This window comes from Camelus dromedarius, chromosome X (assembly GCF_036321535.1).
Source record: "Camelus dromedarius isolate mCamDro1 chromosome X, mCamDro1.pat, whole genome shotgun sequence".
Taxonomy (NCBI): domain Eukaryota; kingdom Metazoa; phylum Chordata; class Mammalia; order Artiodactyla; family Camelidae; genus Camelus; species Camelus dromedarius.
Window position 1 is genome coordinate 28729322 of NC_087472.1, and position 27578 is coordinate 28756899.

Here is a 27578-nt window from a genome sequence, read left to right on the forward strand (position 1 = left end):
CTCAGGCTAAGGAAGGTAGGATAATTTGAGACTGCAGTTATTCTGCTCATGAGGAATCGGTGATGTTGCTGTTAATGTTACTTTTGTTGTTTACACCTCTTTTAAAATGTTTTTTTATTCTAATTTTTTTTTAGTGGGGGAGAGGTAATTAGGTTTACTTATTTATCTATTTTTAGAGGCAGTACTGGGGATTGAGCCTAGGACCTTGTGTATGCTAAGCATGTGCTCTGTCAGTTGAGCTATACCCTCCCCCCTACACCTCTTGTCTTTCCTCTGGTGTCATAGTCTTTGAGTACATGCAGAATTAATCAGAAGAGTGATACATTTACGGTTGTGTCTGTGAATTTATTTTACAGGTTCCAATTTAGTTCTATAAGAAAATTAACGGAAGTGATATATTTTCCTCTCAAAAAAAAATGTCAGGGGAAAAAAAGACACGTGACATATTAGGCAACATTTAATAAATTTAATAAATTAATAGGAAGTATCACAAAAATCTGGAATGGATAACATACAGGAACCGGGAATAAGACAACACTTTGCAACCGCTCACAAAAGTACCACTTGATGAAGGAAGATTTACAGGAAATAATATAAGGCAGTCTGTTGCACGTGTCTTAAACAGATATACATATATAATAGTACATCAAAATGATTTATTTGACAATAAATTCACCACATTTACACTTGTCACATGGACTTTAAAACATTTATAAAAGTTTGTAGATTTAACATTGAACTGTAAGATTGATATCCAAATGAGATACTTGTTTCATACCAAACTGCACAGAACTTACGAATAGCACACAATTTGAGGAAAATTACTGTGTTGGGTACTATTAAGTACTACTACTGATGACATAAGAATTATTAACAAATGTGCTATAAGCTATTATCATTCAACTTATTGCTAGTGCTTTTGAAAATCTGTGGTTTATATTTTATTTCTTTGTAAAACATGTGCTATGAGCTTGCCCTGATACTTCAGAAAAGAAATCAGATGTTTCCAGTTTTCTCTAATACTCACAATTCTTCAGATCTGAATGCATGGTCTTTTTAAAGACTGCTGAAGGATTTCAGTCCTTCTTAGATCACCTACTCTGCCTTACATTAATACAAATCGATGGATTTATGCAACATACATGGCATACATGCAGGATGCCATCTGTATGCGCAGAAGGCATGCTCAGTGCATGCTGTGTTTCTTCAGACATTTTCATTTCGCTAAGAATTAGATCATTTCATTCAATTTCACATAATTGTTTTAACATGCAGTTCATCTGAGCTAATAGGCAGGTAGACTTTACTTTCATGTTATATTTGGGCATGCTCAAGCAATTGACTGGCATTTGGCAGTGTTGCAAATCACGTAGGGACTGTATGAGTTTCCTCAAATACAGCAGCTCTCCCACTGCCTTTGTGGCAGACTGTTGGATTTATCTATGCTGTGTGTTGAGGACACACACCAGGGGTTTTTAGAAATTCAGATTCTGCCTCCACCAATTTCAAGATACTGAGAGGCACACTCTAAGATGCGTAAGTAACTGTCAGGTGTAAGGAACAGCATTATGCATTCTTCGGAAATTGATTCACAGTTGTGTGAAATGGACACACATGGAAATACAATTACTGGGAACACGTGTATACTCTGCACACAGCATAGACTTAATGGTCTGACTTTAGCAATGTTTGAAAACCTTTCACGGTTAACAAACTAGTAAAATGGTACTGAATTCTTAGAGAGCAGCAGGCCTACGAATGAAACGATGGCCAACACTTATTACACAACACTATATTTTAACAAAGATTGAAACTTCTGGTACATAATTGCAGTACAGTAAAGAGCTTGCCACTTTCACAAATTAGCCGCAGCCTTTCCCTGCACTAGAGAGTTTGGAAGGATCTGAAAATGAGATAAATTTTCTTTAAAATCCAAATGGAAACTCTGTATTTCTGTTTTTCCCAGAGTTCAGTAAAAGCTTCTTTTTAATTACCTTTTTTTTTTTTTTCACATTCTAAGGGCCCAGTTCTGTAGTCCTTAATCAAGTAAAACTTTCAAAGTTTTGATCATCTATACTTCCAACACAAGTTTTACTCAAAAATGGACTGCTAAATTAGGTCCTATAGATAGAGGTACCATAATTAAGAAAATAATTTCATAAGGCTCACATGCTAATTTCACTTTGTGTGTAGCACACGAATTTCCAGGATTCTGAGATCAAAACCCAATTGATGTTGACTCCTGGATTGGGAAATAACTCTGGGATCTCGTTTCCCAGGTGAATCATGGAATTAGGTATTTACTAAGGACCAGAATGAAAACACTAATTCCAGTTTGCTTGTCATTATAATCAGAATTTGAATATTGTTCTTAAGAAGTGAAAAGGTATTATTGGTGTATATATCTCGTATCAGCCTTCCACTTCTGTAGTCCTGGTTAACTAGCTGCTATGTTAGAATACCACTATGTTTGGGGACAGACATTGCAGTAAAATATCACCACAACATTGTGACAATGTCAAAATTTCCCCTACATGTGACAACAAGGCTAAGTTCCGCCTTTAACTCACTAATAGGTGTGATAGAGTATCAGCAGGCAGAACCTATCTTACTGTATTTATGTGTGTAGATGAGCAGAGCAAGATTTTAAAGTGCATATTTACTGTTAACCTGGAAAAAAGATTTCACCGAATTTGTTCAATTTTGGTGTGGTTGAAATATAACCACTGTCACGTGCATCATTCTGGTCTCCTGCAAATGCCTCCTGAGATGAACATCAACATTTCCTTATGCATAAAAGAAAAAGAGAGAGAGAGAATGAGAAAGAAAGAGAGGGAGGGAAGGTGGGAGGAAGGAAGGAAGGGGAAAAAAATCAACATTTTTGCATCAAACAATCAAAATAAGTTATTCTCAATCTCTTATAAACAGTAAATATAGAACTCTAAATCTCACCATTGTAAGCATGATTGTAAAGTACAGGATTGCAAAGCTATATATAAAAACACTTTTTTCAGACTGCAATATTTACATTAGTTATGACCGACAGAAGAATTATAGAGCAATTTCCTACATTGGTAGCTTCGCTGTAGGAAAAGACTGTGCTGCTCTTTCTTACACACTACTAATCCTTTCACTGACCACATTGGAGGGATTAACTGGGAGCTCCAAATTCTCAACTTGCATCTCTATACCGGGCTCTTTGTCATCAGCTTTCTTAATCACCGGTTCGTTGGTGTGCCGGTAAATGTTAACGTTAAGCTCCCTCCCAGACAAAGCAGTGGCAGCAACTCTCGGGATCTGTCTGACCGGAGGCTTTTTTTCTGCCTTATAATTGCAGCGCAAATAGTTGGAGAAAGCCCTTCGGTAAACTTTGTTGAAAAGAGTGTACACCAGAGGATTAATTCCTGAACAAACATAGCCAATCCAAACAAACACATTCAGAAGCTTTTCCATGAGCTTTTGATTACAAGCCTTCTCACAAAGAACCGACAGAATATTAGTAATAAAGAACGGGCACCACATGATCAGAAACACAAAGAAAACGATGCCAAGGACTTTCGAGGCTTTCCGTTCGTTGTTGATAGCCTGCATGGTGCCCCTAGGCCGTCTCTCTTTCTTCTTTCTTCGGCGTGGGTTCAAATCCTGATTAGGGTTTGCAGAGTTCTCCTCGTCTGCGGCATTCCTCTTGCAGCACTTCAGGAAATCCAGGCTTATTCCCGGCGGTTCCTCGGTGTGGCCGTGCAGTAGCATCAGAGCTTGTCGGCGAAGGACGTGGATCGTCAGACAGTACGTAATCACCATGATCGTCAGCGGTATGAAGAAAGCTACGAAGGACCCGATAAGAACGAAATTTGGGTCATTCAGCACGCAGGTGGTGTTGTTGACGAACACCTTGTCCTCATCTCTCAGTCCAATCACTGGGATAGGAACTGACACACCTACAAAAAAGAAGTTAGGACGTGGTTACAGCATATTGAAAAGTTGGACAGATTTGTGCAATGACGTACATTCTGTTGCATTTCACGGAAGAAAACTTAGATCTGATGTTTGTTGAAAGCTATTCACAGCATAAATTGACAATTACATGAAAAGTGTAGCAGTACGATATCAGAAAATGATAGCTTTTTTTCAAGTTAGGAATGCCTTCTCTCCAAACTTCTGTAGAAGTATGGAATTATCATTATTGAGATAAGCAATTGCAGATATGGTTGTTCATAAGAGTGATTTGTGTCTTTTCTATTTTATTTCCAATTCTAGAACTGTCCTGGCTCATAGAAGGCACTCAATAAACATTTGTTGAATAAATGAATAAATTTACATCTGTACTCAATGACATCAATAAATCCATTGTTCATTTTTAGCATCTTCCAAATGCAATAAAAATGATATATCATCTAAAAGAGTAATAATAGCAAATCGAGGTTGAGATGAATTTTTAGGTGAAGACATCTGTTTCCACTCCCTCCTTTCCTGAGGAAAATGGTCCAGAATCGGAACTTTTGTCTGTCAGGCTTTTGGAGACAGGATCTGAGCGCTCTGGAGTTACTGGAGATGGAGAGGATAGTATGGCCCCCAAATGTGCTACATGGTTAGGTCTGACCCCAGTGCAGACATAAACTCTATGCAGAAACTGACTCTGGGCATAAGCAAGAAAGACAGAAATACAGAGTTGGAAGATAGAGTCTCCCATTTCTGTGTGGAATTTTGAACACTTTAGTTTTTTAAGACTACTGAGAGGTGGTAATCTAGGTAAGCATCTCCAAAAATAAAGAAGCTCACAGGCAGAAAATATCAACTAGGAGTTGGGAGCAGAAGGTGATCCTGAGCATAAGTAAGAAACCTGAACATTTTTGGAAATCATGATGGTAGATCTTGAAGATGTCCTACATCAATAAGTAGGGATAACATTGTGAGTGAAAATTAAATTTTAATGTTAATTTACCCTCTTTTGTGGCACAGGAAGTTGAAGCCTGGGAAAATTCAGGCTGCACTTTAGGATTCTATCAGAGATTATCATGAGGAATCCTGGGCTGGTGGCTATCTATCTACCTTATGAACTGTGAGAGGGGATAGAAGTGCCCTCTCAATGATCACTGCTGGCTTTAGGGAACACATAGGGAACAGTAATAAAGTTGAAACTGAAAATCCCTACAAGTTGTCTTAACACCCTCTGTCCGGTATGAAGTGTCTGCCTGGATGACCAAGAGGGAAAAAATGGTCAATATTTCTTTGCTAAAAGCTCACTGAAGATGTTGATTGGTATTTAATTTCTGGGAAGACATGAGGAACCAAAAACGCCTGGAAAGTGATCTCTAAGCTTTCTTCCTCGGATCCTGAATTTCTGAAATGACGGGTCTTTTTCTAACGAAAGACGCAGAGTGATGGTACAAGAAGCAGCGACAGGTGTGACTAGACTTCTTAGGATATTGGTACATGCCTGCTACTCTGAACCTAGCTAGGCATGCCACTCAAGCGAGCGAGAAAGGCTGTGAAGATTAGGAGAAACTGCAAACAGAAAGTATCCTCAGGGGGTAGGATAAAGCTCAGCGGTAGAGCACATGCTTAGTCAAGCACAGGATCCTGGGTTCAATTCCCAGTACCTCAACTAAAAATAAATAAACCTAATTGCCTCCCCCTCCAAAAAAAAAAAAAAAAAAAAAAAAAAAAAAAGAGTATCCTCAGGTAATACAGTGCAGGATCCTGGTGAACAGACCTTTGAACCCCAGATGGGAAGAGTGGCAAGTATCAGAAGGTATTATACACCAAGTTTGATGAAACGCTTGGAGGAATGTCAACAGGCATTTGGAATACAGAGTACAGCAGAACCACACAGTTACATTTCTTAAGAGTTATAAAAAGGGAGGTAAGGATGCTGCCAGCTTGTATTGCTAGAATCTTTATTCCAAAATTCATAAATGTGAGAGAATATCTAGAAAGAGTGTAGATCAAGCTTGCCTCAAGGAAGTCAGTATTGGTTTATCCTTCATGAAACGCTTTGGTGAAGGATTAGGCTGTAGGAAGGTTTCTGAAATTAAGGCAGCTAATATGGGATTAAGAAAAGAGGGAAAGGTTTCTTAAAAACAAGTCATTTACAAGAGAAAAAATTAGAGAACCTAAGATTAAGAGAGACTTAAAAGACCTATCAAGCAATTATAATATGTGGACTTTCTTGGGATCTTGATGCTAACAAACAAATTTTTAAAAATATTCATGACACAGGTGAAAATTCTAAACAATGACTGGCCTTTTGATGATATTAAATAATTATTATTCATTAATTTTTAAAGTGATGTTGATACTGTGATTATGTACAAAAATAGTTCTTATATTTTGAGATGTACATACTGAAATATCTATGGATGAAGTATTATGATTCTTTTTCTTTTTTGTGGGGGGAGGTAATTAGATTTATTTATTTATTTGTTTATGCTTTATTTAAATGTTGGTACTGGTAATTGAACCCAGGACCTTGTGCATGTTAAGGACATACTCTACCACTGAGCTATACCCTCCCCCAAGTATTATGATTCTGAGGTTTATTTCAAAATAACATGTGAGGGAGAAGTGGATGGAAGTATGGATGAAACGAGATACTCCATAAATTGATAAATTGTGGAGCTCGATAATGAGTACATGGGTCTTTATTACATAATTCTATCTAATTTTACAATCTTTGAAAGTTTCTATAACAAGAGATTAATATTTGAAAAATTGAAGAAGTTAAAAGGAGACATAGAGGTCCTTTCTGAAACAAAGAAATGGCTTTTAGACCTAAGATTATAAAAGTCTCCAAGATTTAGTACAACTGCTAACCTTGGAGGTGATTACTTCTAGAGCAAAAGTCTTGGTCTCCTTAGTGGAAACACTCATCACTTTGGTATAAATGTTGAGAGAAAGGCCATTTTCTGACAAAATGCTGGTAGAAAACTGCTATACTTTCTTAGGCTCCTACAGCAAGATCGGAGAATGGGCGTAGGGGAACAGCTCCCCTTCCAAAATTCCCTTCTTTCCTGCCCTCCAGCAATGTGGGAACTAGAGCCTGAGGCTAGAAACATGGTCTGGGGAACGTGCAATTCATTTGCATGAATTCTGACAAGGGTAGACATATCTACACTCAAGAAACAAGTGCTGGAGAGGAGATTCAATTCCCCAAGGAAATGCTGCACAGTCTTTTAGGCATTCCTAGGATATCTGAAGTTTCCTAGGGAAGGCCTCACATGCTGATCTTTAGGTCAGTGGGAGTCAGCATTTCTCAGACCCCAACTCTGGGTTGGTATTAGCTTACTTCTGTTAAAAGATTTATTCACTTTCCTAAGGGATTCTTGAGACTAAAAGTAGGCCTTGTCAAGGGACAAAAAGAGAGGCTAGCAGAGTGATCCCAGATGAGCTGAAGGTGTTACTGGATGTGAGAGGCCAGTTTTACCCCTGGCATCTATTTATATAATTTTATGTACATTGAGGGCAGAGTGATTCTAAAGCTGCCTTTTATTGAGGCTCTCTTATGTGCCAGGCGCTGAACTGTGCATATGACCGACATTACAGATATAAAATGTATTATCTCAATTTGATTAAAAACCCTACTACAGATAATATTTGGTGAAGTAGCTTAACGACTTTACCAAATCTAGATCATCATTAGTTTTGTTTTTGTTTTTTTAGAGACCATGAATGCAGTCAACAAAACAAGAAACTCAAGCTCTGACAATATCTGAAAATTATATATAAACAATAGCAACAACTAAAGCAGCATTAATAACAATATCTATTACACAGATTATCTTATTCAATACTTCAAAAAAATTAAAAGTATATGTCAGCAGTTCTCAAAGTATGGCTCAGGGACCCTGGGGGGCCTCTGAGACTCTTTCAGCGAGGTTGCTGTTTCCCTTTTCCAACTATTTGTCTTTAAAATTGCATCTTGTTTATAAACGTCAACCCAAATGACAGACCACAAGAGGTTGAATGCAGGTATACATATGAGAATCCAACTATCTTTCCATAAAATGAAACATTAAAGAGATTTTCAAAACTGTAAAACAATGCCTGTCTTCTCTCTTAATTATTTTTGGAAAACGCAATTTTTATAAAAATATGTTACTCATGTTAATATTAAATGGGTTCATGATTGTTATTTAAAATGAACTGATTCATAAATATTTTAAACATTTCTCAGTTTTAATTTCTAATACAATAAATATCGATAGATATAATCCACATAAACAAAAGCTCTTTGAGGTCTTTAATTATTTTGAAGCGCATAATGGGGTCCTGACACAAAAGAGTTTGAGAACTGCTGTTCTATGTTAATGGATGAAGTTGTTTAAGCCCTGGAGAGGTAAATTCAGCAAATGTATGTAAAATCTTTCTCAGTATTTTAAATGTGCTAACTAGTGGAAATTCAGGCGATGTTATGTTGGGAAAACACAAACAATATCAATAATAGCAACTTAATACATGCATTATCTCACTCATTCTCATACAAATTATGAAAGGCACACGTTATTTGGTGAAGTTAACTTCAGAAGTTAAGTTAGTTTAGCAAGTATAATGGAGCAATCTTTGATACTTTTAAACCTTTTGATTTGGCCAAGGAGAGAAAGTGGAAATGAACTACCATAGAAAATACCAGGTATAAATAACAACAATTGTAATAATAATAATTACTTTTTACTGAGTGTCAAGTGTTTTATGTACTTTCATATATTATCCAATCCAGACAAAAAATACATAAAGAATTATTAACTAGAATCACTTAAGCTTTCTGAAATTAACCTCAGTAAATCTATATCATCTTCTTTAGAATTGTAGAAATAACAAAGATAAGTTATAATTCATGTTCTGCTGAAAAATATCGGATACTACTTCAACCAATAAACAGTCAAATATTTTGCATGCATTATCTCATTAAGTTCTCAAAAAGCTCTGTAAGGGTGATTATTATTTATTAAGGTTACTTAAACTCAGAGAGAAAAACTACGTTCAATAAACATAGAGAGTCTTAGCATTTTAAAAGCATTGAATTCAGTAACACCTTTTTATTAAAAATATGTGTTACTATGACTGCTACGACAGCTAACTATCATTCATTGAGTGCTTACTGACTTTGGTACTTTATCTGCAGTATGTACTTCACATGCACTATCTTATTATAACTTCATAAAAGCCATAACTCGGTGCAGCTGTTGAACTTCAGATAAGGCAAATACGTTCCGGGAATGAATAAAGATGTTCACATTATTCCTTGAAGCCTTGAATTCAAGCAACACAGATCAGTTCTCTTCAAACAATCAGATAATAATGCAATATGCCAATTATTTGTAGATGTACATTTCTTTTAGATTTTAACATCTTGGAAAGTGTGATGCATCTTAAAGCTGATAGTATCTCAACAATCAGTGTTGGTCAGACAGCAGTTATTACATAGTTGCCATTGTTAGTGCATGTGTGAACCTGGGCTGAAAAACTCCTTTTGACATCTTCTGGCAAAATCAAAATTATCAGCGGCAAAATTTGCAAAGTGGGTATCAGTAGAATGGTAATAATTCACTGTGAGCAAAAAATTACATCATAACAGGTAAAGGGGGGGAACGTTCTACAGAAGGCATCCTTAACAGCATCAAATGTCACAGAGAGGTCTAGAATTTGAAATATTTCCTCTGTCTTTGAAAATGAGGCAGTCACTGGTGATTATAAAGAACAATTATAGAGGGGGGAGGGCATAGCTCAAGTGGTAGAGCGCTCACTTAGCATACACAAGGCCCTGAGTTCAATCCCCAGTACCGCCTCTAAAAACAAATAAATAAATAAGTAACCTAATTACCTCCCCCACAAAAAAATTTAAAAAAAAAAGAAAGTAAGATGAATTAACACTTCATTAAAAAAATAAATAAAGAACAATTATAGTGGAGTAGTCAAGATAGGAAACAAATTGCTGAGAGATGAATAATAAATGACATTATGATAGAGGAGAGAGATTATAAAATACATTTCCTGGAACAAACAGATTGACCAACATCAAAATGAAAACACAGATTAAGGCAATTTTTACTGAACTGCAGGGCTATCTCAGAGGTATCAATTTCATGAGTTTTTCACGGAGAGGAATTTTTTCAAAGACACCTAGGAGGACCACATGATGTCAAGTTGACACAAGCAGTCCCTTGCCTCACAGAGTAATAAGTAAGATCTTTAAACGTGGGAATTGACAGTAGAAGATGAAGGAACTATTTTCAGAGAACATGGAAGACAAAACAAATAGAAGCAGCACCATCTCTGTTCTCAGGTGTGTAACTGAGAGGTGGAGAGAGAATCATTTTGCATCCTTTGGCAAACAAATCAGTATGGGATTGGGACAGTGAGAATTTTAAGGAATTTGGAATCAGGTTGAGAGTCAACTTTGAATTTAGAGGCCTTTTTAACTTTGGGAAGAGTAGGAACATAAGCATGCATGAATGAAGGATACAGAGTAAGGAAAAGTTCTTAAATGACTGTGAGGGAAGTTGAACTAAGAGAAGTAAGTTCTTTGTAAGCAGGAAAGCTTGAGAAGACAGTGCATGAGGTGACAAGAGGAATGCCCGGGGTTTATAAGAGAAACTTGGATAAGAATTTGTGGAGAGGTGACTGCTAAAAAGAAATAGCAAGCCCCACATGGAGTCATCTGCCCTCATGACAGCAAACCAAGACTTAACTGCTTTCCTGATAGGCAATAGTGAGGTAATCTGCATTGTAAGTCCCCTCCCATCACCTTTCCCCCAAGAGAAGATGACCTGACCTGAAACAATTAGTTATTTTCTTTTGCTGATAACTTCTTTGCACTGCTCTCTTTTCACCTATAAAAACGTTCCATTTTGTACAATCCCCTGGAGTGCCTGTCTATTTACTAGATGGGATGCTACCTAATTCATGAATCACTGAGTAAAGCCAATTAGATCTTCAAATTTACTCAGTTGAATTTTGATTTTTAACAGTGGGGGAGGTCCAATATAATATGGCTGGGAGCTTGAGAAAGTGAAATTTGAGGTAACACTGAAATATGGCAACATTACTACTGAAGGGTAGCAGAATATGTCACCCCAAATTATGCCTCTTTGGTATAAGGATTATTTTGAGTTGATTAATTTGAGAAATGGCAGACACAAGAGAAGCTCTGAGACAGAGGAAGGGAAATTTGCATTTACAAAGGAAATCTCCATTTGTAAATATCTCTCTCTCTGTAGCAGGAAGAGAAGGATGACTAATTCACAAGAGAATCATATCAATAGAGAAGGCATCCATGTAAATTTGCATAACAAATCTTAGCTTTGTTTACCTAGCTTGTCCTGGTAACCTCTCATAACTGGCTTCAGCCCACCCAGCATCTTTGTCTTTAGCTGAAGATGATATTTAAGGTGGTGGCTTGTGCCATCTGGGGGAGTTACTTAGTATTTCTGGGTATCTCCCATGTTTAGGTAATATATACATGTTAGCAAACTTGATTGTTTTCTTTTGTTAAACTGTCTTTTATTACAGGAGTCTACGCCAAGAACTCAGAAGGGTAGAGAAAAAATGATTTTTCCTTCCCTACATTACTCACAAGCCAATGAAGACTGAGGAAACTAAGATTATACTTAAGGTGTAATAATATGCTTACACATTAAAGATGAAAGCTAGTAGAGTGGAAGAGCTTAAAGATATAGAAAAGAAAGCTTAAGATGATAGATGAAGGTCCCTGTGGAGGCAAAGTTGGAAAGAATTGGAAGAATTACACCAAAACTAAAGAATAGCTGTTAACTTTAGAGTTTCAGTTGCTAATAATTGTGAATGAAAAATACTGCAAATCATATCACTAAACAAAGGATGCTGAAGCCATCAAGTCATTAGCCGCTGCCGCCACCCCCTACAGTGAAGACAAACCTGCAGCCCAGTCTCTGCAGCCACTCACAATGGTGCACCCTGAGGGGACTCAGTATAAGAAAGGACAGGATACTGGCCCTAGACAGCTAGGTGCTTGTCAAAGGAATGAATTCAATGAGATGTTTTCTCCCTCCCATACATAGAAAAGCGCTAAATTCTTTAACTTGAGATGTCTGATTTTCTTCAGTTAACAAGTAGTCTTTTATTGTTCCAACTACCTGGTCTTTGTTGTAAAGCTCCTATAAATCCTGGCTCTTCCCCTACCTCTTTGGAGCAGTCCCTCAGAGCGATCTGGGAGGCTGTCATCCTGGCTCGAGTCCTCCCGCCAAATAAAACAGCTCTCAACTTTTAGGCTGTGCATTTATTTTAGTTGACATAATTCTCATCAACCTTTGGTAATGTTAGTCTTTTCAATTTTAGGCATTCTAATGGGTGAGAAGTTGTTTCTCATAGTGATCTTAAAATTGCATGGCCCTCATGACACTGAGCATTGTTTTGTGATCTTATTGCCATTTAGGTATATTCTTTTATAAAGTGTTCAAGATTTTGCCCATTTTTAATTGAGTTGTTTGTCTAATTATTTAATTGTAAAACTTCTTTACATATTCTTGATACAAATTTTTTTGTCAAAAATATTTGCTGTGAGTCTGTGGCTTTTTTTTTTTTTTCATTTCTTAACAGTGTCATTCAAAGAGCAGTTTCTAATTATAATGAAGTTCAATTTTCAACTTTTACTTTGATTGTTAATATATTTTGTTTCTTATTTTAAAAATACTGTCCTATGCCAAGGTTATATAGATATTCTTAAATAATTTATATATAATGATTTTAGCTTTAGATTTTATATTTAGGTCTGATCTATTTAATTTAGTTTATAGTGAAAGGTAGGGGTCAAGATTAATATATGTTCATATCAATGTGTATGTAAGTCTCAAAACATTTGGTGGAAAAACTATTTTCCCCATTTAATTATCTTGGCATATTTTTAAAAACTCAACTGATTATATGTGTATGAGTGTATTTCTAAATTACTTTTTAAAAAACTGCATTGATTCATTTCTTTATTCTTTTATCAGTAACCACTCTCTTGATTACTTTAGCTTTATAATAAGTCTTGAAATCAGATAGTGTAGGTGCTTCTACTTTATTTTTCTTTTTCAAAATTATTTTGACTATCTTAGATGCTTTGCATTTCCCCATAAATTTTTGAATCAGCTTGTCAATTTGTGCAAAAAATGGATGTGATTATTTTTGAAGTTGCTATGATTCTATAGTTTAATTTGGGTAACATTTAGAACACATAATATATCTCCATTTAATTAGTTCACCTTAATTTCTCTATGCAATATTTTGAAGTTTGAAGTAGTGCAGAGGATTTTCATATGTTTTTCTTTTTTTTTTTTCTTTACGAATTTGCATGTCATCCTTGTGCAGGGGCCATGCTAATCTTTGTATCGTTCCAATTTTAGTATATGTGCTGCCAAAGTGAGCATGATTTTCACATGTTTTTAGAAGTACTATTTTTTTTATGATATTATAGATGTAAACTATAACATTTTCCAAACTTTTCTAGTATATGGAAATACAATTTATTTTTGTGTAGTATATTGATCTGGTATCTTGCTACGTTGCTACATTTACTTATTGATAGTAGTTTTCTTTTTGTAGATCCCTTAAGAGTTTCCACATAGAAAATTATCTTCAAGTAAAAAAGTTTTAACTTTTTTTTTCAATCTTTGTTATCTTTATTATTTATATTTATCTTATTTAACTGTCTGTGAACTAAAGTGAATCAAATTGAAAGAAACAGAAAATTGAAATTGTTCTTCATTTATCAAAGTAATTGAATTAATATTTAAAAATTTCTCCAAAACCAAACTGACATTCACATCGCTTCATTGGTGAATTCGGTCAAACATTTAAGAGAGAAACATCAAATTTACACAAATGGTTTCAGATAATGGAAAAGAAACACTCAACTAATTTTATGAGGCCAACATAATCCTGATATGAAAACCTGATAAAGACTTTACCAGATAGGACATTTATAGAAAAATGTCATTTATGTATATATGCAGAATTCCTCAATAATATATTAGCAATCTCTAAATCTGGATATAAACTCTGCCTCAGTTCTTGATTGATCTTTAAGCTACATAGGCGCAGAAGAAATATTGGAGGAATACACTAAAAAAGAAGCGGCTGGAAACCAAGAAAACTGAGCAGAGGCATTAGATGCTGCATAATGTGGGGGACACAGATTTTATAGTTTGAGTCCAGAAAGGTAACTGCTTACTAGAAAACAAAAATAATTATCATCATAAGAGAAAACAAACTCCAGAATATCACAAAGTATAACAATCTCCTGTTTGAAATCAAAAGTTATTAGTTATCTAAAGAAATAGAAAGGTGGCACTCATAATCAGTGAAGAGAAATCAATATAAATAAACTATATTTATTGGTCACAGATACTGGATTTAAAGGGCCAGATCTCAAATCTTAAAATTTCTTATCACAAGAAAACAAATTGTATAACTATGTATCATGACTGATGTTAACTTATTGTGCTGATAATTTGACAATATATACAAATGTCAAATCATCACGTTGTATATCTAAACTAATATAATGTTATATGCCAATTATACTCCAATTTTAAAAATTTTAAAAAGACCAGATCTCAAAGCAGGTATTTAAAATGTTCATTGATTAGAGAAAAAAATATTAAAGGTTGGAGCGATAACGACATGAATGGAGAAATGGCAACTGTAAAAAGACCAAGTGGAAATTATAATGTTTATAAAACTCAGGAACCAAAACAACAACAAAAAGTCACTGAATAGCAAAACTGCAGATTTCCAAGGCCAGAAGAATCATTGAGCAGAAAATAAAAAGATAAAAAATAATTACGAAAGTCAGAGATTTATGAGATAATATCAAGTGGTTCAACATACAAGCGCATCTCCTTTTATTGTGCTTTGCTTTATTGCACCTAGCAGATGTTTTGTTTTTTATAAATTGAAGGTTGTGGTGACCTTGTGTCAAGCAAGTCTATTGGTGCCATTTTTCCAACAGTGTTTGCTCACTTTGTGTCTCAGTGTCATATTTTGGTAATTTTCACAATATTTCAAACTTTTTGTTATATTTGTCGTAGTGATCTATAATCAATGATCTTTCATGTTACTATTGTAATTGTTTTGAGGCATCACAAACCATGCTCACATAAGAAGATAAATTTAATTGATTGTTGAAATGAACAGAGACACCACTATTGGCATATTACTGCTGAGAATACTGGGCACTAATTGCCTTTGCCCTGGCCTATAAGATTGTGGTTCCACAGCAGGAGAGGCAAGCCAAGAAGATTTGATGCTGTTGCCCATCCCTATCCAACAGCGTGGAGCTTCTAAAGTGGGAGGATTGCTCATAGAGAAGCATACACCATTGTCTCTACCTCTACACAGGTCATGGCCCAGAGATTTTGCCTGGGAGAGAGCAGAGTAACTGGAAAAGAGGCAGTCGGGAGGACCCTGCTTAGAGTCAGAACAAATCTCAAACACTGACCTCAGAACTACTACAGCAAAGGAGCCTAAACTTGATTGGATTAGTCCTTAGAGCAATTTGGGCTCCATGACCTTGTTGAAAGTAATATGGAAATCAGCAATTAGAGGAGCTTAACATCTGGATATGGCTAAAGGAAAGAGACAGTCAAAGAGATGCTTGCCAAAACCATTGTCACACAGGGTGACTTTGGACATACCAAAGGCCAAGTGTCCCTGAGAAGTAACATAAGAAGCTAAACACTGCAGGGGGAGAATAGACATCACTAAAGTAATCCAACCAATCACTACATAAATTAAAAAGTCAATAACAATACAAGCCCTGGAGGTGGGGACAGGTACTGAGAGTTACTACAATATATTATCTAAAATGTCTAGTTTCCAACAACAAAAATATCACAAGACCTGAAAAGAAACAAGAAAGCATGACCTACATACTAGAATAAAGGCAGGCTAAAGAAAGTATTTTTGAGAGCAAAAAAGATGTACAATTTAACAAAGATTTCAAAACAGCTATTATAAATAAATTTAAGGGATTAAGGAATACTTTTTAGAAAATCATGATCAAGAAAGAAAAGGGAGATACAGTAACAATGTATCATCAAGTAGAGAATACAACAGAGATAGAAAATTAGTCACAAAAAGAAGCAAGTGGAAATTCTGGATTTGAAAATTATAATAACTCAAATGTAAAAATCACTCAAAGGTCTCAACAGTAGATTTGAACTGACAGAAGAAAGAATTAGTGAACTTTGAGATATAATGATTATAATGATAAAAAGTATGCAAGGAAAAGAACCAATAGGAAACAGTGAAGAAAAATAAACTTGGTGTCAGACAATTGTGGGATATTATTAAATACTCTGAAATAAATACAGTGGAAATACCAGACTGATTGAAGAGAGAGAGAGATTTAGAGAAGTAATGGTTGACGTCTTCTGCAGGGGGAAATGATGAACAGTGAGTGAATGTACCCAGATACTGTAGTTGTGCCAGATGTGGCTGGAGAAACCTGTTTTTTTCCAGCAGCACCCACAGTGAGGCGGGGCCTCCATGACTGGTGGGAGGAAACTGGGAAAGAAGCAAATAAAAATTCCAAAGGGCATTAAAGGAATTGCACAGGACATCTACCCATAAGCCTCTGGGAGTCTACCCATAACCACACCAGGGAATCACCTACTGGGCCTGTGGGCATCCCCAATAACCTGAGTGCTAAATCCACAAGCTTACCCACTGTGGCCAACTCCTTGTGTGTGTGCCCATGTGCAGTGGTGAGGGCGAACTCTGGTAGACAGGAAACAAGCTCAGAAATCAGGTCAGGATCTGTGGGTAAGGTAGAAATCACAAACTTGAGCTATAGTGCCACCTTCTGGAAAACAAAAGAGAGGTTTCCAGTAGCAAGTCTGCTGAGTTGTAAGAACCAGGGAAGACAAAAGCTTAAGAATTCTGGCACAAGAGGGAGCAAGAAGACTGTGTCTTCATAAAAAGGCAAAGAAAACCTCAGATAATAACACCATTGAATAGAACACTCCATCTGAAGGCATCTAGCAAAGATTTAAGAAGGTGTCTGTTACCTCAAATGTGAAAACAGCAATGCAAAACTACAAGAAACAGGAAAAAAACCAAGGAAATACATCTTTACACACAAAAAAATTCCCCAATAACTGAGGTCTAAGGCAAGGAAGTTTGTTATATAGTTGATAAAAATTCAAAATAGCTGTTTTGAATAAATTCAACTAATTACAAGAAAGCTCAGAAAGACAATTCAACAAAATCTTGAAAAAATAAATGATCAAAATGAGATTTTAACAAAGAGAATTTTTTTTTTAATCTGGAATTAAAGAACCCAATGAGTGAAATGAAGAAAGCAGTAGAGAGCATCTACAGTAGAGCAGAGTGAATGGAAGACAAATACATGAATTAGAGGAGAATTTTGAAATATCCCAGTAACAGGAACAGAAAAACAAAGAAAAAAATGAAAAAGTGTGAAGAAAGATTACATGATCTATAGTATTCAATCAAAAGTACAAATATTAGAATAATCAGGGTTCCACAAGGAGAAAAGAGGGAGAAGGGAGCAGAAAATTAAAGAAATAATAACTGGGAACTTCCCAATCCTGGACATTCAAGTTCATGAAGTGAATACATCGCCTTATTTTCTCAATACAAAAGTACGTTCTTTAGGACATTACAATGAAACTGTAAAAAATCAAAGATAAAGAATTCTAAAAGCAACCAGAGAAGGAAGGATTGTAACCTACAGAAGACCCCCTCATGAGGCTATTAGCAGATTTCTCAGCAGAAACCCTGCATACCAAGAGAGAGTAGAAAGACATTTCAAAGCATTGAAAGAGAAAAATTGCCAGCCAAAGATACTCTATACAACAAACTTATTCTTCAGATATGAAGGAGAAATACTTTCTTAGATGCTGAAAGAAGTTCTTCAAATGAAAATGAAACGATGCTAATCAGTGACATGAAACTGTATGAACGTATGCAACACATTAGTAAAGATAAATATATAGGCAAAATTAGAAAACTCTAAATCTGTAATGAGACAGTGGATTAACCACTTTACTATAGTATTAAAGTCAAAGGAAAAGAGTATTAAAAATAATTACAGCCACTATAATGTGTTAACAAATACACAATATAGAAAGGTAAATAATGACATCAAAAACATAAAATGGGAGGAGTAAAAGGATGAAGCTATTGTAGATCATCAAAGTTAGATTGCTATCAGCTTCAAATGGACAGTTTTATCTATGAAACATTGTAAGTCTCATGGTAGCCACAAGACAAAAATCTAGAAAAGATGGAGAAAAATGAAGGAGAAACAGAGCATACCACTATGGAAAATGACCAATTTACAAAGACAGGCAGAAACAGAGGGAAAAAGCAACAATGGAAATGCAAAACAACCAGAAAACCACATAAGATGACATTATTAAGTCTCATATATCAATAATTAATCTATATGTAAATGGATTGAATTCATCCATCAAAAGGTACAGAATGGCTAGATGAAAATAAAACAAGACATATGTGTGTAAAGTAAGTGACTCACTTCAGCTTTAAGGACACTCATAGACTCAAAGTGAAGAAATGTAAACAGATATTCCATGCAAGTGGAAACCAAAAGAAAGTGGGGATAGCTATACTTATATCAGACAAAATAGACGTTAAGCCAAAAATGATAACAAGAGACAAAGAAGGTCATATATATACTTATAACATCAGAAGCCCTAAAGATATTAAGAAAATACTAACAGGTGTAAAGTGAGAAATAGCCAATGATACAATAAAAGTAAGATACTTCAATACCCCATTTTCAGCAATGATTAGATCATCAGAAAATCTACAAGGAAATGATACACCTGAATCATACATTAGCCAAATAAACCTAATAGACATTTACAGAACATTCTTTCCAACAGAAACAGAATACGCGTTCTCCCAAGAACACATGGAACATTCTCCAGGATATATCATATGATAGGTTACAAAATAAGTCTTAGCAAATTTAAGAAGATTAAGATCATACCAAGTATCATTTGTGACCACAATGGTATGAAACCAGAAATCAACAAAAAGAGGAAAGTTGGAAAATCTACAAATATGTGGAAATTAAACAACACATTTCAGAACAACCAATGGATTAAAGAAGAAATCAAAAGGAGTATTAAAAAAAATCTCAAAACAGATAAAAGTGGAAACATAGTATCCTAAAATTTATAAGATGCTACAAAAGTAGTTCTGAGAGGAAAATTTATAGCAATAAATTCTTAGTGGTGAAAGACCCATTCCCTTCCCCCTAAGATCAGAAATAAGACAAGGCTGTCCATTCTGGCCACTTCTATTCATTGTTGCACTAGAGTTTCTAGAGAGGGCTATTAGTCAAGAAGATAAAATAAAAGACATCTACTTTGGAAATGAAGAACTATCTTTGTGTGCAGATGGCATGATCTTATATAAAGGAAATCCCAAAGAATACACTAAAAATTAATAAGTAGAACTAATTAATGACTCAGGAAGACCACATGATACAAGATCAATATAAAAAATTTAATTATATTTCTATACACAAGCAATCAGCAATCCAATAAATGAAATTAAGAAAACGATGCAATTTATGATTGATAGCACTGAAAAGAATAAAGTACTTAGGAATAAATTTAACAAAAGGAATCCAAAACTTTTAAATTGAAGAGTACAAAAATTGTTGAAAGAAAGTAAAGAATTTAAATGAATGGAAAAAAGCTCATCTCTATGGATCAGAATATTTAAGATCGTTAAGGTGCCAATACTCCCCAAAGTGATCTAAAGAGTCAACACAAACCCTGTCCACATCCCGGCTGACTTCTTTGTGGAAATTGATAAGCCAATTATAAAATTCGCATGGACTTGCAAAGGACCAGAATAGCCAAAATAATCTTGAAACAGAAAAACGAATTATAACTTACACTTCCTGATTTTAAAACTTACTACAAAACAATGGTAATCAAGACCATGTGGTCCTGACATAAGAATAAACATATAGATCAGCAGAATAGAATTGAAAGTCCATAAGTAAACCTATGTATCTATAATCACCTAATTTTCAACCAAGGTGCCAGGACCATTGCTATGGTCTGAATGATTGTGTCCCTCTCAAAATTCATATGTTGAAATACCAAACCCCAAATCCCAACGTACTATTAGGAAGTGGCCTTTAGGAAGTTATTAAGTCATGAACGTGGAGTGCTCATGAATGGGATTACAGCTGTATAAAAGAGATTGGAGAAAGCTCCCTTGCCTTTCTTTCATGTGAGGTTATAGTGAAAAAGTGGGCATCTAGGAAGTGGGGCTCCACCAGACAGTGCCATAATCTTGGACTTCCTAACCTCCAGAATTGTGAAAAACAAACATTTGCTGTTTATAAGCCCCCCCACTTATGGTATTTTGTTATAGTAGCCTAAAAAAGACTAAGACAACCATTCAATTGGGAAAAGTATAGTCTTTTTAAATGGTGCTGGAATAACTGGATATCAAAATACAAAAGAAGGAAGTTGGACCCTTACTTTTCATCATTTACAAAAATTAACTCAAAATGGATCAAGGATCTAAATGTAAGAGCTAAAAAATATACAACTTTTAGAAGAAAACAGAGATACACCCTTATAATTCTAGATTTGACAATGTTCAATTAAATATGACACTAAGAGCAGAAGCAACAAAAGAAAAATAGATAAATTGAACTTTATCAAAATTAAAAAATTTTGTACTGCAATTGATGCCATCAAGAAAGTGAAAGGACAACTCACACAATGGTAGAAAATACTTACAAGTCATATGCCTTATATATATGTTTTTAATCCAGAATATACAAAAATGCTTACAACTCAATAGTAGTAAAATCATCTATATTTGCAATAAGTAGTTAGGGGAATACACAAAACAAAAAGATGTAAAATATGATGCCAAAAACAGTAATTGTGGAGGAGGGGCATAAAGATGCAAGGCTGTTGCATCTTTATATATATATATATATATATATATATACACAGAGAGAGAGAGAATTCCATCCAAAAGTAGCAGAATGAATATTCTTTTCAAGTGTACATGGAACATTCTCCAGGATAGATCATATGCTAGGCTACAAAGAAGTCTCAATAAACTTAAGAAAATTGAAATCATATCAAGCATCTTATCTGACCACAATGTTATGAGACTAGAAATCAACTACAAGAAATAAAACTGCAAAAAACACAAACACATGGAAGCTAAACAATGTGCTACTAAACAACCAATGAGTTACTAAAGAAATAAAAAATAAAAATAAAAAATACCTAGAGACAAATGAAAACAAAAACATAACTATCCAAAATCTATGGGATCCAGCAAAAGCAGTTCTCAGAGGGAAGTTTATAGCAATACAAACCTACCTCAGGAAATTAAAAAAAATCTCAAATAGACGAGATAATCTTACATCTAAAGCAGCGAGAAAGAGAAATACAAACAAAACCCAGTTAGTAGAGGAAAGAAATAAAGATCAGAGCAGAAATAAATGAAATAAAGACTGAAAAAAATAGAACAGATTAATCAAACTAAGTGCTGATTCCTTAAAAGGACAAACAAAAGTGATAAACCTTTAGCCAGACTCATCAAGAAAAAAAAAAAAAGCCTATATCAATAAAATCAGAAATGAAAAAGAAGTCACAGAGATACAAAGATCTTAAGAGATTACTACAAACAACTATATGCCAATAGAATGGACAATCTAGAAAAAATGGACAAATTCTTAGAAATGAACAATTTCCCAAGATTGAACCAGGAAGAAATAGAAGAGTTAACACCTATCCTTCTAAAACTATTCCAACAAATTGCAGAGGAAAGTATACTTCCAAATTCATTCTCTAAGCATCACCCAGATACAAAAACCAGACAAAGACCACAAAAAAAAAGAAAATTACAGGCCAATAGCATTGATAAACATAGATGCAAAAATCCTCAACAAAATATTAGCACATTGAATCCAACAATATTTTCAAAAGATCATGCACCATGATCAAGTGGGATTTATCCCAGGAAAGCAAGGATGGTTCCATATCCACAAATCAATCTATGTGATATGCCACATTAACAAACTGAAGAGTAAAAATCTTATGGTCCTCTAAATAGATGCAGAAAAAGTTTTTGACAAAATTCAACATCCCTTTATGATAAAAACTCTCCAGAAATTGAGTTATAGAGGAAACATAAGTCAACATACTAAGGACCATATATGATAATCCCACAGCTAAAATCATAATCAACAGTGAACAGTCAAAAGAATTTCCTTTAAAATCAGGTACAAGACAAGGATGCTCAATCTTGTCACTTTTATTCTACATAGTATTGAATGCCCTAAGCACAGCAATCAGACAAGAAAAAGAAATCAAAGATATCTAAATTAGAATGGAAAAAGTAAAACTGTCACTGTTTGAAGATGAGATGGTACTATACATAGAAAATCCTAAAGATGCCACCAATTAGTAGAGCTCATCAGTGGCAATGGTTAAGTTGCAGAATACAAAATTAATATAGAGAAATCTGTTACATTTCAGTACGCTAAGAGCAAACTGTCAGAAAGAGAAATTAAGAAAGCAATCCCATTTATAATAGCATCAAAAGAATAAAATACTTGGAAGTCTAACTAAGGATATAGAAGATTTGTATTTGGAAAACTATGAGACAGTGATTAACGAAATTGAAGAGGACAGAAACAGATGAAAAGTATACCATGTTCATGGACTGGAAGAATTAATATTGTTAAAATGACCATACTACCCAAGGCAATCTACAAATTCAATGCAATCTCTATCAAATTACCAATGGCATTTTTCACAAAACTAGAATAAATGATTTTAAAATTTCTATGGAAACACAAAAGACCCCAAATAGCCAAAACAATCTTGAAAAAGAAGAGCAAAGCTGGAAGTATCAAGCTCCCTGATTTCTAAGTGCACTACAAAGCTACAGTAATCAAAACAGTATGGTACTGACCCCAAACAGACATAGAGATCAATGGAACAGAATACAGAGCCTAATAAGAAACTATCATATTTATGGTCAGTTAATCTGTAACATATTAGGCAAGGATATGCAATGGGAAAAAGACAATCTTTTCAATAAATGGTATTAGGAAAACTAGACAGCTACATATAAGAGTGAAATTTGACATTTTCTCACACCTTGGATTAAAGTGGATTAAATACCTAAATGTAAGTTCTGAAAACATAAAACTCCTAGAGAGCATAGTTAGAATACTCTTTGACATATATTGTACCAATTTTTGGATCTGTCTCATAAGGCAAAAGAAACAAGAGCTAAAGAAACATGGCACTTAATTAAACTTAAGACCTTTTTCACAGCCCAGCACACTTTTCATTGACAAAGTGAAAGGCAACCTAATGGTAGAAAATATTTCCAAATGATATGATTGATAAGGGCTTAAGATCAAAAATATATAAACATGCATACAATTTAGTATTGAAAAGAAAACAACCCAATTAAAAAATAGAAGACTTGAGTAAACATTTTTCCAAGGAAGACTTACAGGTGGCCAACAGTCACATGAAAAGATGTTCAACATTGCTAATCATCAGGGAAATGCAAATCAAAACCACAATGTGATATTACCTCACACCTTTCCAAATGGTTATTGTCAAATAGGCCACAAATTACAAATTTTGGAGAGTATATGGAGAAACGGGAACCTATGTACATTGTTGGTGGGAATGCAAATTGGTACAGTTATTGTGGAAAACAATATGGAGGTTCCCCCCAAAACTAAAAATAGGACTACCATGTGATCAAAAATCCATTGCTGGGTACTTACCTGAAGAAAATGAAAACATAAATTTCAAAAGATAGGTGCACACCAATGTTCTTAACAGCATTATGTACAATAGCTAAGATATGGAAGCAACCTAAGTGTCCATCAACAGATGAATGGATAAAGAAGATGTCACTCACACACACACACACACACACACACACACACACATGCATACATATGCAAAAGAATATTACTCATCCATAAAAAAGAATGAATTTTTGCCATTTATAACAATATGGATGGACCTGGATGGTATTATGCTTAGGGAAGTAATTTGACAGAGAAAGAGAAATACCGTACGCTATCATCTATATGTGGTATCTAAAAAATAAAACAAACAAATGAATATAACAGAACAAAAAGAGACTCACACACAGATATAGAGAACAAACCAATGGTTACCAGTAGAGAGAGGGAAGTGGGGAGGGGCAACCCAGGGGTAGAGGACTGAGAGGTGAAATCTACTGTGTATAAAATAAATAAGCTAAAAGGATATATTTTAGAGCACAGGGAATACAGTCAATATTTTCTAATAATTTTAAATGGAGTATAATCTATAAAAAATTTGAATCACTCTGTTGTACATTTGAAACTAATATTATAAATCAACTATATCACAATAAAAATAAATACATAAATAAACACAGTATGACATAACTGCAGTTGTTGAATCTGTGGATGCAGAACCATAGGTATGGAGTGTCAATTGTAAAGTTATACATGGGTTGACTCTGCAGTGTTTGGTGCCTCTAAACCCTATGATGTTCAAAGGTCATCTATACTAACAAACTGAATTCAACTGCACATTAAAAGGAAAATCCACCATGATTAAGCGGGATGCAAAGTTGGTTGAAAATACACAAAGTAATAAGTGTGATATACCATATTAATATAATGAAAGATAATAATTATATGATCTCCATAGACATAAAAACAATCTTTTTACAAAATTCAAAATTCTTTCATGATAAAACTCTCAACAAATTGTGTATAGAAGAAATGTATCTCAACATAACAAAGTCCATATATGACAAGTCTAGAGCTAACATAATACTTAATGGTGAAAGGTTTAAATATTTTCCTGTAAGGTCAGGAATAAGTCAAAGTTGCCCACTCTCACTACTCATATTCAACATAGTGCTGGGAGCCCTAGCCAGAGCAATTAGACAAGTAAAAGAAAGAAAAGGCATCCAAATTGAAAAAGAAGAAGTAAAATTGTCTCTGTTTACAGATGCAGATTGTATACATAAAAAATTCTAAAGACTACCAAAAAACTATTAGAACAAATAAATTAATTTAATAATGTTTCAGGATACAATATCAATGTAGAGAAATCAGTTGCATTTCTCTACACTAAGAACAATCTACTTGAAAAAGAAATAAAGAAAACAATGCCATTTATAATAATATCAAAACAATAAAATACTTAAAAATACATTTAGTTAAGTTGGTGAAAGATCTGTACCCTGAAAGCTCCAAAACTTTGGTGAAAGAAATTGAAGACAGAAGTAAATGAAAAGATATCCCATGTTCATGAATCAGAAGCATTATTTTTGTTAAAATGCTCATGCTACTCTCATTCATCTATATATTCAATATAATCTCTAACAAAATTTCAATGACATTTTTCACAAAAATGGAAAAAAACAATCCTAAAATTTGTAAGGAACCACAAAAGGCCCCAAATAGCCAAAGCCATCTTGAGAAAGAAAAACAAAGTTGGAGGCATCTTGCTTACTGGTTTCAAACTGTACTACAAATCTATAATAATCAAAACAGTATGGTACTGGCTTAAAAACAGACACATATACTAATGGAACAGAATCAAGAGCTCAGAAATAAACTCATGCACATAAACAACTAATATTTGACAAGAGAGCCAACATAGTCTCTTAAAAAAGTGATGTTGGGGAAACTGGATATTCATATGCAGGAGAATAAATTTGTATCCTTGTCTTATACCACTTACACAAATTAACTTGAAATGGATTAAAGACTTAAATGTAAGACCTAAACTTGTAAGATTCACTGAGGAAAATGTTGGGAAAATACTCAACGTTGCTCTTGGCAAAGATTTTTTGGATATGACCACAAAAGCACAAACAACAAAAACAGAAATAAATAAGTAGGACTATCTACATCAAGCTAAAAAAGCTTCTGGGCAGCAAAGGAAACAATCCACAGGGTAAAAAGACAATCTATAAGGTGGGAAAAAATATTTGTAAACTGTATAGCTGATAAAGGTTAATATCCAAAATATATAAGGAATTCATACAAATCAACAGCAAAAAAACCAATAACCCTCAATAAAAAAAAATGTTAAAAAAACCCCAATAACCCAGTTAAAAAATGGGTTAAGAAAGATGTTATCATGGGGAAAACTGGGGACAGAGTAAATATGATCTCTCCATCTTGTTTCCTAGAATCCCATGTGAATCTACAATTATTTCAAAATAAAAAAACTTACTTAAAATGTTTTAAAAATGGGTAGAGGACTTGAACAGACATTTTTCCAAAGAAGACACATAAATGTACTTTTTCAGGTACATGAAGAAGTGATCAACATCACTAATCATCAGAGAAATGCAGATCAAAACTACAATGAGATATCACCTCACTCCTGTTCAAATGGCTATTGTTAAAAAAAAAAAAAAAAGAGAGAGAGAGAGAGAAATATCAAGTGTTGGTGAAGATGTTTAAAAAAAGAAACCTGGCTGCACTGTTGTGGGAATGTAAGTTGGTGCAGCCACTATGGAAAATAGTCTGGAGAGTTAAATTAAAAATGGAATAACCACATGATCCAGCAATCCCACTTTTGAGTATGTATCCAAAGGAAATCACTATTTTGAAGATACTTGCACTCTTATGATCATTGCAGTATTATTCATAGTAGCTAAGCTGTGGAAACAACCTAAGTGTTTTTTGGTGGATGAATGGATAAAGATGATGTGATATATATAATGGAATATTATTCAGCATTTAAGAAGAAGGAAATACTGTCATTTGTAACAACAGGGATGAACCTTGAGGGCATTAAACTAACTGAAATAAGTCAGATAGAGAAATACAAATACTGTATGACCTCACTTATATCTAAAAAAAGCAAAAGTCATAGAAACAAAGAATACACTGGCGGTTTCCAGAAGCCAGGGAGTGGGGAAATTGGGAGATGTTGGTCAAAGGGTATAAACTTCCAGTTATAAAGTGATAAGTTCTGAGATCTAATGCACACCATGGTGGCCATAGTTAACAATACTTACTGTATATTTGAAAGTTGCTAACAGAGTAAATCATATTCTCACTACACATACATACAAAAAGTAGCTATGTGAGGTGATGGATGAAAAAATAATAAAGATAAAGAGCACTTGAACAACACTATCAACCAACATGTACTATTGATATGTTGGGAATAATCCAAAGATTGCAGAATACATTTTTTCCAAAGTCAAACAGAACATTTAGCAATGTAAGCCATACTGTTCACTTTAACAACAATCAATTATTTTTATGAGTTAAAATAATGTAAAATATGTTTCTGATGATAATGTCATAAAATTAAAATCTGTATCAGGAATATTGTTTTTTTCCTACTAGCTTTTATGAATTATCAGTTGATTAATTTTTCTAGATTTATTGACATAATTTATATATGACACTTTGTAACTTTAAGGTGTTCAACATGATAATTGATATATGTTTATATTGTGAAATAATTACCATAATAAGGTTAGTTAACACATCCATCACTTCTTAGTAAGAAAAT

At 34.3% G+C, this 27578-nt stretch overlaps 1 protein-coding gene and 1 non-coding gene across 2 annotated transcripts in view; both read right to left on the bottom strand.

Annotated features, from left to right (window-relative positions):
• Positions 1-451: 451 nt before the first annotated feature.
• The window catches only part of HTR2C (5-hydroxytryptamine receptor 2C), a 213588-nt gene continuing 186461 nt past the window's right edge, over positions 452-27578 (bottom strand). Inside the window, exon 6 of the mRNA XM_031446207.2 lies at positions 452-3938. Within this exon, the coding sequence (XP_031302067.1) occupies positions 3112-3938 (827 nt within the window). The 3' untranslated portion in view covers positions 452-3111. The remainder of the gene's footprint in view (positions 3939-27578) is intronic.
• Positions 13282-13385, bottom strand: LOC116151055 (U6 spliceosomal RNA). The gene has a single exon (XR_004134849.1). It is a non-coding gene; the product is annotated as a U6 spliceosomal RNA (small nuclear RNA).